The following is a 17,410-nucleotide window of genomic DNA, read 5'->3' as shown; positions in this document are numbered from 1 at the left end:
TTTTGAGTTGAGCTCTATCCTACAATTAAACTTGGACTTATTCACAAGGTATAGCTTGAGCAGGTCAGCTAAGTGAGCAGTGAGTAAAATGGCAAAGGTAAGTGGAGTCACTAAGTAGAATTTGTATACCAAACACTGCAATCTGTACCCAACCAGGTTAGAAAAATCATTTGTGTGTCCAAAATTACTCCTAAAATGAAATAAGCAGACTACATTCATTCCTATAATGTACCTGTAAGGAGTGCCTAAAATTATTGCGTGGTAAATAACAGATAGATGAAACTAGTAGCTGAAGGCATGGTTGGAGACAAGCTAAGCTCAGAATCAAAACTGACAAAGCCAAAGGGTCAGAACAAACTCAAAATCCGAAAAAAAACAAGGTTGAATTTTCTAATGCAAGGCCTACTTAAAGTGAAAGCTAACTATCACTGAGAAGGTTTGAACACAGAGAACATCTACCAAGAGTCATTGACCACGGTGCACACCACCATATTTATATCAGAAGACCAGATGATGCTATAGATTTTGGCAGCCACAAGACGTGATCAGCAATGGTGAGCAAAATGGCATTTCATTAAAAAAACAAGACAGGAAAAAGAAATGACACAAAATGAAATTAAAAAATAAATGTCAAAAATAAAATAAAATTGTAGTCAGTACAATTCCCAAGTCAATACGTCTCTCTATTATAAAAAAAAATCTTTGGATGAGACGACTTTTTCAGAGAGATAATTTCAAGTCCCGCGAGACGAGACTTTGTGCCAAGAGATGAATTCAAAACCTAACAGGTCCAAGTGGGGGTGAAAATAAAAGACAAACAGTAGAAGAAGACTATGGTGGGCTGGCGCCCTGCCCGGGGTTTGTTTCCTGCCTTGCGCCCTGTGGTGGCTGGGATTGGCTCCAGCAGACCCCCGTGACCCTGTAGTTGGGATATAGCGGGTTGGATAAGAAGAAGAAAAAACAAAGAGTAGAAGACAAAGTAGAATGTCGTTAAGAGGTTCAAAAACATTGGCGTGATACAAATGCAGAGCAGGTTAGAAATTATTAAAGTACAGTGGAACCTCGGTTTGCGAGTATAATTCGTTCCGGAAATGTGCTCGCAATCCAAAGCACTCGTATATCAAAGTGAATTTCCCCATAAGAAATAATGGAAACTCAGATGATTCGTTCCACAACCCAAAACTATTCATATAAAAATGATAATTACAAAATATAAAGTAAAAATACATAAAACAAATTAACCTGCACTTTACCTTTAAAAAGAATCATGATGGTGTGAGTGAGTTTCTAAACTCATGTGGGATTCCACCCAACGGAACGACACTGGAAGAGTGTCCCAAAGCAATCACAGTCTCCCAGCACTGTAGCAGTTCGCCATATAAGCGTACCCAAAAAGATTGCCGACATGCTGTAAGTGCCTGCCGTCGATGGGTGATAACAAGGAACATTATAAAGATCCCGCTACAATAAATAACAGTGCTGTTGCTGTTTCAAGCTGAATAAAGCTGGTGTTGTTAAAGTACTGAGACTCAGCTTCGTGTTTTGGGGCACAAGACAGGGACTAGCACTTCACAGCACAAACGTGTGCGCGCACACACACACACAAACACAGTCACAATGCTGTAGTAAACAGTATACGCTCGTACGGATGTTGACTATATGAGTGAGGCACAGAGACTCAGACGGAAAATAGGAGACGATTGCCCTCAAAAGAAGAGAGAGAGAGACAGAGACGCGCGCGAGTGAGATAAGGAGAGAGAGACGCGGGCGAGAGAGAGAGAGACGCGTTGCGTGAGAGAGAGAAGAACCATCAGCTCAGTTGTGATCACATGACGCTCAGCAGACAAAGTGTATCCATACTACTCATATTGCAAGACATCGCTCGTTTATCAAGTCAAAATTTATTAAAAAAATTTTCTCGTCATGCAAAACACTCGTAAACCAAGTTACTCGTAAACGGAGGTTCCACTGTACTAAAATTCTAAAGTTGATAGTAAAGAATGCATTTGCGCTAACAAATGGAAATTATTACTCGGTGAAATAACGGAACAGTGAAAAGAGATTGAATATATGGACACAGGTGATATGACAGAAAGATTTGTTATTTGGTAAAAGTGAAATTCATAAACACTACAGGCAAAATATCCAAACCTTCAATAATCTGTTCACATTTGCATCATTAAATGCTCAAAACTTTTATTTACACCATTCAGGATCATACGCTATGAGAATCTGTGGTCCTGCAAAAATTAAAGCTACTACAAGTTTAATTTCAAAGAAACCACAATTTGGTCAGGTTTATATTTATGATCACAGAGAAGCGAAATAAAACATAAAATCGAAAGAATTAAATGATTGGACGTATTAGAAATTCTACAGCCAATAATGGATACAAATCCATATGTCCAAAAGTATTGCACTTTACACAAAATTTATATGAAAAATATGGATAAAGAAGTTTTCTTGGATTTCTATATGAATCCGAAAGATCACGCTCTCATATATAATAAACCAACATGTGACGAATTGACAACAATAATAGTTTCAAAGGACAGAGATATCAAAGACAGAGTTGATATTCATATTTATCCAAAAGCACAGCACGATTTGACACGAGTGGCAGATCCGGGAAATGTCTAGCGAGTGGGGCCCACATGGGGGTTGACAGGCGAAGCGAGCAGGGTGCAAAACCCCCTAGTTTTTATTATGGAAATGTACAGGGAAAAACACAGGGTGGTAAGTTTATGTGACTTTAGACATTTTGGTGAAGTCTACATAATGAAGACTATACAGGGGAAAACAGGGTCACTTTTGACCCTATATGACAAAACAATGTTTCATTTGTTACCATAAAACAGACTGCAGTTCCTTTATAGCCAGGATAAGACTAAAAGAGGGAATGTGAACAGACACACAGGCATAGTCAGTCACTCAAAACAGTGCTGGTTCCAGAACACCGGCTCTGTAGACATCTTCACTGATCTGCTGTACTGAAGTGGTACATTCGGACGTACCTTGAGATCTCTGTGTACAATGCCAAGTTCATGTAGGTAGTTCACAGCATCTAGCACTTGATGAATCACTTGACTAGCATCCTTCTCCGTGTAAACACCTCTCTCAAGGATTCTGTCCAGCAGCTCTCCGCCTGTCACCCTGCCGGAAGAAAACCAAGAGAAACCATGCGATGGGTCTCTGGTATCAGATCAGTCTTTCGGAAGAGCATCTCTATTAAAACAAGAGATGAAACACTCAGAGCTAAATTACTTACAAAGTCATGACTAGATACAGCTGAGATCGGGTCTCATAGATGTCTTCTAGGGCAACAATGTTTTTGTGTTTAATTCTGCACAAAGGAAATAACACTTTTAATACAGAAGAATTTGGCATTTGAAAAAAAAAAACAGGCATATTTCAATGTTCCCTAGAATGAGATTTTTCTTTTAAATCCTTAGTTAGAAAAACAAAACAAAGATTTCTTTATCTTGAGATAATGTTTTAACAAAAGTAAAAGGAGGTATCAAAAAAGGTTATGCCTAAAAGGCAAACATGAACAAACAATGCCATCCCATAATTCAGAAATTGTGATCCTTAAAAACGAGCCAAAGTTCAGAAACCAGATGATCAGAATATGAAGCACTTACAATAATCCACAAAATCACCAGAAAGCCAGAATAGCAGAGCTCACAATGTAACATGCCTCATGTTTAAAGTTCTTTTTATCTTCTTTGTCTAAGCACATACCAATACGTTGCACTGGTCACTGATCGTCTGTGTTCCTGAAAATGTGGCAGAATAGGACACTTCATGTCCTCAAAAGAAGGTTGTCATGATATTGTTTTTCGTTTGCTTTTCATTTTTTGTTTGAATTTCCTCTTTGCGGGAGAGGAAGGGTGCTTCCACTGCATGATTTGTCTGTTTCTTTCTGGCTCACAGTGATGTACACAAGTCTCTTCTCTAGTGGCAATCTGCTCAAAAACACCGGCTCTTCTTAATAATGTTTCAGGAATTGAGTTGCAGACTCCACATGCTGTTGCTTGTTCAGATCAGTACAAGTCATCATGCACTATGGCACGTGCAGATCCATTGCTGATATCTAAATGTGCAGCAACAGTGGACAAAATAATCTATTGGTCTTCTCTGATGAAGGCGTTCCCCAAGTTGATGTGGACTTGTGTGTGTGAAATGTCAATGGTCAACCAGATCAAATTCATCAGTTACATTTGTTCTTCCCACTTTAAACCTTTCTACCCGTTCATAAACAACTCGGCATGAGTCATAGGCGCCGCCTTGAGTGGCAGCCTTTCCAGCAGCTCCGTGTACAACTTTATATTTCTACCCTTTTCTCTATCTCTCTGATCACTCCTATCACTTTCTTTTATGTGGATTCGTTTCCTGGACACTTTTTACTACTTGGACATGGATTTTTACACGTCGAGACTCGTCTATTCAAGTAGTCAACTTCTAGCGCTGAGAACAGGTGTGGTTCCCTATTTACCTGACGAGGTAAGAAGGCGGTATCTTGGCAGCAGAGCCGGCGCTAAGCTAAAGGCTAAGCGGCTAGCGAGGAAGTGGCGATACAAGCCTTCGGTGTCTTTTGTGATCCTGGGAAATGTGAACTCACTACCAAATAAGATCGACGAACTGGCAGTGCTGGTGAAAAATGTCAGGACCTACAGAGAATGCAGTTTGTTGTGTTTTTGTGAAACATGGCTAACAACTAGCATCCCAGATGCTAACGTGGAGCTACACATCGAACTGTTGGCCATACATCTGCGTCCCTACTACTTGCCGAGAGAGTTTGGACACATCATTGTTGTTATTGTTTACATCCCTCCTTGGGCGGACATGGAGATAGCGGGTGACATCATCCATGGCGCTGTTGCTAATCTACAAACACAGCACCCCAAGGTGATTGTGCTATTCTCTGGAGACTTTAACCATGTGACGCTGGACATAACATTACCTGCCTTCTCCCAGTATGTGGACTGTAACACCTGGGGAAATAGGACTACGGACTGGGATATCCTGCAGGGAATCATATAGTGAGAACATTGAGGAGGTTGTTGACTGCACTACTGACTACATCAACTTCTGTATGGACATTATAGTTCCAGTAGGAACAGTATGCTGCTATGCTAACAACAACCCATGGATAACAAGTGACATCAAGGGCCTTTTGAACCAGAAGAAAAGTGCTTTTAAAGGCGGTGATCAGCATGAGCTCAAGTGCGTGCAGAAGGAACACCGAGTCCAGCTCAGGGAGGCAAAGGAGCAGTACAGGAGAAAGCTGGAGCAGAAGTTGCAGAATAACAGCATGAAGGAAGTGTGGGATGGGATGAAGATCATCACTGGCTGCTGCTTGAAGTGGGGTGCCACCATCGAGAGAGACATGGAGAGAGCAAACCTGATGAACAACTTCTTTAACAGGTTTGACCACCCTAACCCACTCTCACCTCAGAGTACTGCATCCTCCACCCATCCCTCTGCTGATACCAGCATAGGAGAGTTCCCCCACCCACAATTACAGCAGCCCAGGTAAGCAGAGAGCTGAGGAGAATTCATGCCAGCAAAGCAGTGGGTCCAGATGGAGTGTCACCACGACTGCTGAAGGCCTGTGCGATGGAGCTGGGGAGTCCTCTACAGCTCATCTTCAACCTGAGCCTGGAACAGGGGAGAGTCCTGTGGCTTTGGAAAACATCTTGCATCACCCCAGTCCCAAAGGTTTCACGTCCTGGTAACCTGAATGACTTCTGGCCTGTCGCTCTGGCGTCACATGTGATGAAGACCATGGAGCGGCTGCTGCTTCACCACCTGAGGCCACAGGTCCGCCACACCCTCGAACCTCTGCAATTCGCATACCAGGAGAAGGTGGGAGCGGAGGATGCCATCATCTATATGCTACACCGATCCCTCTCCCACTTGGACAGAGGCAGTGGCGCTGTAAGAATTATGTTTCTGGACTTCTTTAGGCCTTCAACAACATCCAACCTCTGCTCCTTAGGGATAAGCTGACAGAGATGAGAGTGGATTCATATCTGGTGGCATGGATTGTGGACTATCTTACAGACAGACCTCAGTATGGGCGTCTCGGGAACTGCAGGTCTGACATTGTGGTCAGCAGCACAGGAGTGCCACAGGGGACTGTACTTTCTCTGGTCCTGTTCAGCATATATACATCAGACTTTCAATACAACTCGGAGTGGGCAGGAGGAGTATAGGAACCTAATCAAGGACTTTGTTAAATGGAGCGACTCAAACCACCTACACCTGAACACCAGCAAAACCAAGGAGCTGGCGGTGGATTTTCAGAGGCCCTGTGATTATCAGAGGTGACTGTGTGTAGAGAGTACAGACCTATAAATACCTGGGAGTGTAGCTGGATGATAAATTGGACTGGGCTGCCAATACTGATGCTCTGTGCAAAAGAGTACAGAGCCAACTATACTTCCTTAGAAGGCTAGTGTCCTTCAACATCTGCAATAAGATGCTGCAGATGTTCTATCAGACAATTGTGGTGAGTGCCCTCTTCTACGTGGTGGTGTGCTGCGGAGGAAGCATAAAGAGGAGGGACACCTCACACCTGGGCAAACTGGTGAGGAAGGCAGAATCTATTGTAGGCATGGACCTGGACAGTTTGACATCTGTGGCAGAAGCGACGGGCGCTGAGCAGGCTCCATTCAATCATGGAGAATCCACTGCATCCACTGAACAGTGTCATCTCCAGACAGAGGAGCAGCTTCAGCGACAGACTGCTGTCACTGTCCTGTTCCACTGACAGGCTGATAAGATCGTTCCTCTCCCACATGATGCGACTCTTCAGTCCCACACTTGGGTAAACGTTAATTAACATTATACAAGATTATAGACTGTTATACCTGCCTCGCACTCTCCACCTTACATTTTTTAACTTGCACTGCGCTTTTATTGCTCTTTAATCAATATTGTTTTTATCAGTGTGATGCTGCTGGAGTATGTGAATTTCCCATTGGGATTAATAAAGTATCTATCTATCTATCTATCTATCTATCTATCTATCTATCTATCTATCTATCTATCTATCTATCTATCTATGTAAACTTTTTGTTTACTGATGTTGTTTTCATGTCCAACCAACATTCTTAGACGAATTTCAGTAGATTTCCATCCTTCCACCAATATAAAAAGAACCTGTGCCCAATGCCAAATTACGTGACATTTTGCCATGGGCCATGTCAGTTTTGTCTATTGCAATTGCTGCTCTGGTCACCAGTCTCTCATAAAATACAATGGCACACTCTGATTTGCTCACACAGGCCCAATTTAGAACTGCCAAATCACCTGACTGCACTTTAGAGTTGCTGAGAAAAACGGAGACAACGCTTACCTCAGATCAAGCTGAACTTTGGCCACTAGAGTTGTGAGGATGCAATGTTAACCTCTTTGACACCAAACTGCCACTTTTATGTTAAAAGTGATAAACAGTACTTAGTGAATTGAAAGAAAAAAAAAATAACCACAAGAAAAGTTGATCAGTCTTGTCAAATGGACTTACATGAGGAGTTAAATAGACTCACTTGCGCAGGACTGCAATTTCATTCTCCAGCATAGCCTCCTTGCCCTTCAGCACGTTTTTGTTGATACACTTCACAGCCACCGACCTCTGAGAGTGCCTCTCCTGGGCCAGAAACACTTCGGAAAAAGATCCCCTAAAAAACGAAAACAGTGGTCAGTGTTAGGGACAAACACTCCAGAATATAATTTTATTCAATTACCAGATGTTTTATGTTTCATCGGACTAATACTTGCTCATCATGGTGTCAGAGTGACGACTTATTGCTTACTGGTCACACATACTGGGAAAAATTTGAACCTGAACTTCAATAAACATGTTTATGGGAAAAGCATAAAGGGTGCAATAGATTATAAACACGGAAAGAGACAGATAGATAGATAGATAGATAGATAGATAGATAGATAGATAGATAGATAGATAGATAGATAGATAGATAGATAGATAGATAGATCAGCATCATAAAATTAATTGTAGTTTGTGGCTGTGTGTAAAAAAAGTGTTCATTTACAGTGCAAATCAAGCCAGAGGTGCCAATCGGGTAGCCACACAATTGCTTCCTTCAAGGTTATGTCAGAGAAAATATGAATTGGGGTGAAAGATATTGCTGTTTACCTTCTGTCAAGATTTGTAATATTTAATATGTGTGAGGAATGTAGGATTATTGCCAAGTGTTTAAATTATTCATTTGCATAAATAAATCTGTATTGTAAAGCTCCTGAGGGAAAGCTTGCAGGAGTTTAACTCTGGAAGAATATTTGTGCAAAAATGAAATGATCCACATGCATATACATTATATTTCAAATTAATTAACAACTTGGATTGCATTTCATTTTGGTATGGTCTGATCATGTCATATTTAAACACATATCAACCAAATGATTGATTGCTTTTCAGTACGCCACACAATTTTTGTGGCAGTTCAGTGTTTTAATTTATGTTCATAGATTGCATGTTGAAATTAAAAACAAAGCAAATGTATTGGATCTAACTTAGCAGCAGTATGCAGTATTGCATTTCCATTGAAGGCAACGCTTTAATCATTCCAAAACTACAGACATGGATACATTGGTTTGTAGTCCTCCATGAAAAAAGAAGAACCCACAATTGTCTCTGCAATAATTTGAAACTGTCAAAAATAATTGGCATTAATTATTGTTTTATTCTGTATTTCACAAAAAACAGACTAAGTTTTGATTTAACTGAATATTTCAAATAATAACAATAAGAATAGCATGAACAAAAATGTTGGGACCCTTAACCTAACATTTTTTTGCACAACCTGTAGAGACAATCACTGCAGACAAGTGGTTCGTGTAGCTCTCAAGTGAGACTTCTGCGCCTGCCAACAGATAGTTTGGCCTGCTCTTCCTGAGCAAACTACTCCAGCTATGTCATGTTTAAAGGTTGCCTTCCCCAGATTGCGTGTTCCAGTTCTTTCTATAGATGTTTGATAGGATTCAAATCAGTGCTCATAGAAGGCAACTTCAGAATAGTCCCATTTTCTGTTCTTAGCCATTCTTTGGCTGCTTTTAACTGTGTGTTTTGGCTCATTATCCTGTTTGAGGATCCATGACCTGCAACTGAGGCAGAACTTTCTGACACTGGGCAGTACATTTTGCTGAGAGAGATTTCATTGTTCCCTGCACAAACTCAAGGCATTCTATGCCAAATGCAGCAAAACAGGCCCAAAACATAATAGAGCCTCCTCCATGTTTCTGTAGGTATGGTGTTATTTTCTTTGAAAAGTTCATTTTTTCATCTGTGGAAACAGAGCTAATGCGACTTGCCATAAGCTCCAGTTTTGTCTCATCTGTCTAAAGGGCATCCTCCCAGAAGCATTATGACTTCTCTAGCAAATTCCAGTCTGGCTATAAGGTGTGATGGAAGACTGGCAGCTCATCCCGGCCTTGATGCCCCGAGAAGGAAAAGACGCTAGATGTCAGCTGCCCTGGAGTATAGCGGTGCCCTGGATTCCCGCAGAGCATACTGGGATTTGGAGTGCGGTTTCAAAGCCCCATGGGTGCCATCAGGGGGAGCTGTCGAAGGACCGGGGGGAGTCATACTTTCCTTATAGCTGACTAAAGAATTGGAGTTCTCCATCTGACCTGGAAGTGCTGGCAAGTCACGTGGAAGGAAGAACAGAAGCACTGCCAGGTCGGGCACTATATAAAGGACTGCTGAAGACCCAGCAGGCGAGCCAGAGTTGAGAGGTAGAAGACAGAGTTTGCTGGGAGGTGTGGAGGAGAGAGTTATATTGATTAATTGTTTATTTAATTGTTTATGGTGGCTGTGGGGCTTGAAAGGCACTTTGAAGAAGAAAAAACAATTAAAAGAACTTCTTCATGCTTGTACCCTGTGTCTGTGTATCTGCCGGTTGGGTTTAAAGGGGAAACAGCGACCCCTGGCGTTTACAAAGGGAACCAACAAACATTTACATTGCTAGCTTCCACTCATTCAATGAGATGGTGGGTCCCCTGCCTTATCAACTCCCTGTTCGCTTTCTTAAGTGCTGATTAAACACACTGGTGATTGGAACGCTTCTTACACCAACTGTTGATGTCCCTTGTCTCACCATTTGATGCTGATTAGTCATTTGATTACATTTAGTTTTGGCACGATTAAAGTGTGGACTCGAATCTAAATGCTATACACATGGATTAGCCGTGGAGTACAATGCATTTGCTCTGCTTTATGTTATTACAAACAATCTATGAATTGATAGGAAATTAAGGCGCTTTCTTAATAAACAAGATTGTGAAAAATTAATTCATGCATTTATCTCTAGTAGGGTTGACTACTGCAATGCGGTGTTCACTGGCTGTTCAAACTGTTCTTTATACAGCCTCCAGTTAATCAAAATGCGGCTGCAAGAATTATTACAAGAACAAGAAAATATGAACACATAACTCCAGTTCTTAAATCTTTACACTGGCAACCCGGTTAAGTTTAGGGCAGATTTCAAAATCCTCCTTTTAACATATAAAGCATTAAATGGCCGAGGTCCGGCTTACTTGTCTGAACTTATCATGACTTACAAACCGGAGCGCACATTAAGATCTCAAGATGCCGGTCTGCTTAGGATTCCAAGGATTAATAAAATAACAGTGGGAGGTCAAGCTTTTAGTTACAGGACCTCTAAACTGTGGAATGGTCTGCCTACTACTATAAGAGATGCCCCTTCGGTCTCAGCCTTTAAATCCCGGCTGAAGACTCACTACTTCAGTTTAGTTTAGTTCAGTCCTGACTAGAACTGCTGATGACTGTACAGACTGCATCTCTTTTGTCAGTCATTAGCACTAAAACATAAGTAGCATGATAGTTATAATTTGTTACTAACCCTCACCTATTCTGTTTCTCTTCTCGGTACTCAAATGTGGCAATTGGTGTCACGGCCCACCTGCCAAGTTGTTTGCCTGCCTATGGTAAAGTCATCCCTGATGGAGGATCACAGGAATCATGGGAAAGAGGGGTCCTTTCATCGAGACAACGTTTCAGCCATGGCATGGCCAAATGGGGGAGGCAGCTTGATGGATGAGGTCTCCAGGACTCTGAAAATATACAAATCTTATTATGTGATATTATCTACTGTTAAATTCTGCTCCGTACTTCTAAATTTTTTTTTATGCTGTATTAAGGATTTGTTCTGTTCCGTGTATTGTATTGACCCCCTTCTTTTGACACCCACTACACGCCCAACCTACCCGGAAAGGGGTCTCTTTTTGAACTGCCTTTCCCGAGGTTTCTTCCATTTTTTCCCTACAAGGGTTTTTTTTGGGAGTTTTTCCTTGTCTTCTCAGAGAGTCAAGGCTGGGGGGCTGTCAAGAGGCAAGGCCTGTTAAAGCCCATTGTGGCACTTCTTGTGTGATTTTGGGCTATACAAGAATAAACTGTATAGTATTGTATTGTATTGCATGAATCTGAATTAAAATATGATATCATTTTGATTGCATTTTAAACTGACAAGAAAATTGTGTTCCTTTTTGAAAGGCAATTGGTCCTTTGGTTTGATATGTTTTTACTTATGACATGATAAAACCATGTCAAAATTAAATTCACCACGTACATACTCATTACGTTTACATTTAGTTGACATGTTGCATTGCATATAATTTTTGAGCGAATAATCTCCCATATTTAACAGGCAAGTGCCTTTTTGGACAGAAGGATGATTCAGCGATCATGTGGCAGTGACTCATAGGAATGAATAAATATCAAAGAGGAAGAGGATTTTGGGACGCATGCAAAGAAATTGAGGGATATTGGGAAACATGCACATTTAAAAGCAAACACCAATATAGTGTCATAAGTCTTAGATTGTATAGGTGTAAGTTCAGACCAACTAAACAGTATGTATGTTCTTTTAAGAAGGTATGAAATAAGTACTTGTGACCCTTTAGTCTACTCATGGTTCTATTTATCTAAAAGTAGCTTCACTGACAAGTAACTGGTGTGGTGTGGAATTTTGTATACACGTTGATAAATATTTTGTATGTCTTTATTTGTAATTTAGACAAACTGCAGTAATATTAGTGTTTATACCATTGATAATAACAGCAAAGGTTTGATGATTAACTACCCCTCTCCCCTTTTAGGACTGAGTCGGGAGAGTGAATAATTTTATGACAGGGTTGGGGTGGGTGCCTAAAACCAGACTGGCAAGTGATTGATTCTCTGCAGGACTCTCTCAGTCAACCCCTCAGAGGAAAGCCAGACTACCTAGCTAACAAGCATCAGCTCAACAAATGGTTCTGGGGACAGGTGTGAAAGGTACCGTGTGCCCCCATTGGTCTGAAGTATGGGCTGTTGGGGATATATGTTGGCGGTTCCATGTTTGGGTATCCCTCAGCTGGATAAACGTAGTTAGTTTGATGTTCAAATAGGCCAAGTGCTAGGTTTTGTTTTCAGTTTTTGATCTCCTTTCTGACAGTGACTTTGATTTTTTTGGTTTGCCTCTTTGCTGTTCTCGCTCGTGTTTCTTATTATCTTCCAGTTTTGAGTTGTCCTGGCCAGGCCATAGCCACGATTCTCATCCCATGTTATTATCTCCTGTTCTGTTCTTGTCTCTCATAATAATCCCTAGAGATTTTGTCTCATAACACTAAGCTCAGGAACATTATTTAAGCATTTCTGCTATTAAGTTGTCCACCAGTAAAGAAGAATCTTAGGTGACTGAAGAGGACACTTTCATGATAAAACAGAATGCTTGTCCTTCAAGATATTAAGGACATTTATATTTTATTTGTTTAGAAACGTGTAGCAAAAGTAACAAAATTCTAGTGAAGTCGTAAATATAATGTGACTATATAAATTTAAATTGCAACACATTAGATAGATAGATAGATAGATAGATAGATAGATAGATAGATAGATAGATAGATAGATAGATAGATAGATAGATAGATAGATAGATACTTTATTAATCCCAAGGGGAAATTACAATGCTACCTGGGAAATGTAATTAGATTACATAACATGTTTCCTTCATCTCATCATATTATCAATAAATCAACATTCCTTTTATATTACACCAATTTTAGTATAGAACATCACCAGACATTTTATAAAGGAACCGCAAAGCAACTTTTCACTCATTTGCCATGCTGCATGCCTTGCTATATCTAAAGGTGAAGGCATACTCGCCCAGCTTCTCCTTTATCTCATATGCATTGGAAATGTCCTCTGCCATCTTCTTGTTGTCTTTAACCCGTGGCATCTTCATCCAGGAGGTGCTGACCTGCAAATGTCACCAAGAGTCATTTATTAACGATTTTTCTGGCTGTAGGCTTTTAAGAGGCCTAAATGGATGCTACCAAGAATGGACCCTCAGAATCAAGGATCATATCTAGCCCCTCACTGATGAATCTGTGACCCATGTCGTACTGATGAGTAGTCCATGAATCTCCACTATTGTTTAACACACACATATGATTGAAAACGTTAGGAGTCTGACTAGTGGTGATGCAACTGTCTTTTCCTAAATTTCATGAAGACGTTCATGCAAACTCTTCAACTATTAGAGTTTGCATCTTGCACTCTTGTCAGTCCTCTGTCATTTGGCAGATGGTGTCAATGCGACATCCCTTAGTTAGTGCAAGAGATAAAACACGTTAAGAGAACTCTTGACTTAAGGTTTGTTTTTTTAAGCAGATGAACAAATCAGAAGGCATACAAACGTGTTGTTTGAAAATTAAAGTGACAAAAGATTAATCCGTTAGAGCAGCGGTTCCCAACCTTTTTTTCTCTCCCGTACCCTTGATTAGGCTTTTCATTTATGAGGACCCCGTCTCTTCATTACCCGCACCCATCCCTCAAAAAAGTTTTTTTTTTTTTTTTAATTTTCTTAGGTTAGCTAATTACTCAAACGACTCAAATTAACCTAATGACATTTATAGGCTTTTACAGTATTTTTGATTGTACATTTTACAGTTTATTTCAGTTTTTTATAATAGCAGCCTAACATAAGATTAGGCAATTAAAATATTTTTTACCCACATTAACTTATGATGAAAGTACATAACAATTATTCATCTTGATATACAAGTTGTGGACTAAGCCCCAGACACAGACAGGTAGACATGTTATTAAGCACCGCGACACGTTTATTTACAACTATTATACACACTACTAAAGTGCCACACAACCCCCAAGGCTCCTCAAAGTCCAGGCCTCACACTGCCTCTTTGCTTCTTTAGCCAGCCTCCTTGCCTCCTCCAGAGGCCTTGTCCTTCCTTCTCTCCTGACTCCAGCCCCCGAATGGAGGGAGGCGGCCCCTTTTATAGCCACCCGGATGTGCTCCAGGTGTCCTCCAGTAACCTTTCGCCGACACGCCCCTGTGTGGTGGAAGCACCGGCTGTGTACCCAGAAGCACTCTGGTTGACCCCGATCCTTTTCCCCCCAGCCCTTTCGGGTGTGGCAGAAGTGCTGAGGTCCAGGGCTCTCTAGGCATTGGGGCGCCCTCTGGTGGCGACCACGGGCCCCTACAGGGTTGAGCTTCCAAGCTCTCTACCTGTGGTCCCCAAAGCAACCAGGGCAGTCGCCCCCTTTGTAGTCTGAAGGAGATACAAGCCCTCCTCCGGTCCACCTGGGCGTCCCGGCTGAGTAGCAGCTCCAGCCACTCGCCACAAAGTCTTCCATTGTGGCTCTTAATAATTTTAATGCGATCCATAAGCTTGTTTCATGGATCTGAGTTTTTTAAAATCAGGTTCAAATGAAGACAGACATAACCACAAATCAGGAGCTGCATCAAACTTATTGCAATATTTATTCTTGGTATATGCATAAGATGAGAATGCTCTTTCGACAAGCTCTGTGTTCGTGAAAGGTAACAAAATATTTTATTGCTTTATCACTGAGTTCTTAGTACTCTTCTTTCACTGCTGCCCAGAAGTCAATGACATTTCTTTTTTTGAAATCAGATTGTAAAGAAGAATCAGTCAAAAGTTCAATCAATTTTTCTTTTTCAGAAATTGATAGTTTTTCGGCTTGTTGACAAAAAAATTCATTGAATGGATTTAAAATCCAGTTATCTTCACTATTTCACTTTGAAAAATACTGTCTGAATGATACCTTAAGTCCTTTTAAGTGAGCTATTATTCTACTTTTTACTACTTTTGACAATTTCAGCTCGTTCTCAGATAAGAAACTGTGAAGTGTCTCAGAAACTTTACACTGGTCTTTTTTGATACATGCTTCCCAAAAATCCAATTTCTTGATCCTAGACTTGATTTTGTCATTTGTCCTTTTTTGGTGTTTTCTGCCATTACCAATATTATTTTCGTGTACTCCCAACAGGTTGGGAACTGCTGCTTTAGAGCTAAGGAATGATATAGAGAGATAAGTAGAAACACCGCCTTTGTCTTGGTGATTTGTTTGATTTTAGTTGTCTTTTGATTTTGTATGTGTTTATTAATATGTTACATTTAAAACCGTTGCTTGCCAACAGAAACTCTTAACAAACTTTGCCTCCTAGCTAAAATCTAATGGAGTGTGGTATCATGAAGGCAGGAAGAGCCCATGGTTTGGTAATAAATCCAAGGAAAAAGTCAGAGCCTTACACAAGTCCATCCATCCATTATTCAACTCGCTATATCTTAACTACAGGGTCGTGGGGGCCTGCTGGAGACAATCCCAGCCAACACAGGGCGCAAGGCAGGAACAAATCCCTGGGCAGGGCGCCAGCCCACTGCAGGGCACACACACACACCAAACACACACACTAGGGACAATTTAGGATCGCCAATCCACCTAACCTGCATGTCTTTGGACTGTGGGAGTAAACCGGAGCATCCGGAGGAAACCCACGCAGGCACGGGGAGAACATGCAAACTCCACGCAGGGAGGACCTGGGTACCGAACCCAGGTCTCCTAACTGCGAGGCAAATGTGGAATAAGCAGTTTTTAAAAATGGATGGATGGATTTTTTACTTACCAGGAGAGGTTATTTAGAGATCTGCCGGCAGAGGGAAGCAAAGTGCTCCTTAACACCACACCTCGACTTCGGCACTGCTCAGGACTTCTCCTCACTTCCTGCTGCCCAGCGGGTTTGTATAAAGCTCCCTACACTTATGATTTCGGCTTATTTTGTGGCATCAGCATCGGCATGTTGTATCTGGGCATTTAAGCGAATCCTCAGACTGTATGGATAGCTTGGGTTACAGAGACAATTCACTGCATTGAACGTCTTCTTTTGATAGGCAGGCTACATCAGATGTTCCTCAGGCTGGTGACTTAGGGATTTTAGAAAAGATAAGGAACATATTTTAGGAAGTGACACCCCATCACAAAGAACTACTGGAGTTCAAAAGCACACTGTCAAATAAAAGCTGAAAGCAGAGTATCAGATCGAGCCATTGTGAAGGCAAGAGGCTAACTTCACTTACCAGGTTGGTGGTGTGCTGCAGGGACAACCTGAAACCAGCAAACAAGATGGAAATGTTCACGGGAGGGTGGTTCTGCTAATGAGACACGCAGTGGATCATTCTGTCTTCTTATCTTCCTCTTTGACTAAGCTTGTGAATCTTGAGGAGGTATATGATTTGTGTGCCTTTACAGATGCTGTGGGACTGCCCGGTATTTGGCCCTGTACTCTGGAACTGAGGGACAGCTCCTTGTAGGAAAAAAAACCTCTGACAGGACACAAATCAACATAACTTTATCAGGTACAAATTACAACAACACTATGTAATGATAACACCATTTTGTGAAAGCAAATTATGATGAAAAGGGTGCCAATACAAAAGAGAAAATCCAAGAATTTTGAAACTCTCCCGTGAACATTTCCATCTTGTTTGCTGGTTTCAGGTTGTCCCTGCAGCACACCACCAACCTGGTAAGTGAAGTTAGCCTCTTGGCTTCACAATGGCTCGATCTGATACTCTGCTTTCAGCCTTTATTTGACAGTGTGCTTTTGAACTCCAGTAGTTCTTTGTGATGGGGTGTCACTTCCTAAAATATGTTCCTTAACTTTTCTAAAATCCTTAAGTCACCAGCCTGACGAACATCTGATGTAGCCTGCCTATCAAAAGAAGACGTTCAATGCAGTGAATTGTCTCTGTAACCCAAGCTATCCATACAGTCTGAGGATTCGCTTAAGTGCCCAGATACAACATGCCAATGCTGATGCCACATAATGAGCTGAAATCATAAGTGTAGGGAGCTTAATACAAACCCGCTGGGCAGCAGGAAGTGAGGAGAAGTCCTGAGCAGTGCCGAAGTCGATGTTTGGTGTTAAGGAGCACTTTCCTTCCCTCTGCCGGCAGATCTCTAAATAACCTCTCCTGGTAAGTAAAAAATCCATCCATCCATTTTTAAAAACTGCTTATTCCTTTGCAAGATGGTGTAGCCCCCATCAGTCAAAAG

General features: G+C 41.3%; 1 protein-coding gene across 1 annotated transcript in view; it reads right to left on the bottom strand.

The window, feature by feature from the left end:
* The window catches only part of pnck (pregnancy up-regulated nonubiquitous CaM kinase), a 65,000-nt gene that overhangs the window by 14,507 nt on the left and 33,083 nt on the right, over positions 1-17,410 (bottom strand). The window contains exons 3-6 of the mRNA XM_039775283.1: positions 13,189-13,286; positions 7,554-7,685; positions 3,269-3,343; positions 3,015-3,153 (exon numbers count right to left, since the gene is read on the bottom strand). Of these exons, the coding sequence (XP_039631217.1) occupies positions 3,015-3,153; positions 3,269-3,343; positions 7,554-7,685; positions 13,189-13,271 (429 nt within the window). The 5' untranslated portion in view covers positions 13,272-13,286. The remainder of the gene's footprint in view (positions 1-3,014; positions 3,154-3,268; positions 3,344-7,553; positions 7,686-13,188; positions 13,287-17,410) is intronic.

The sequence above is a fragment of the Polypterus senegalus genome, chromosome 13, assembly GCF_016835505.1.
Source record: "Polypterus senegalus isolate Bchr_013 chromosome 13, ASM1683550v1, whole genome shotgun sequence".
NCBI lineage: Eukaryota > Metazoa > Chordata > Cladistia > Polypteriformes > Polypteridae > Polypterus > Polypterus senegalus.
This window is presented reverse-complemented; position numbering and strand designations above follow the sequence as displayed.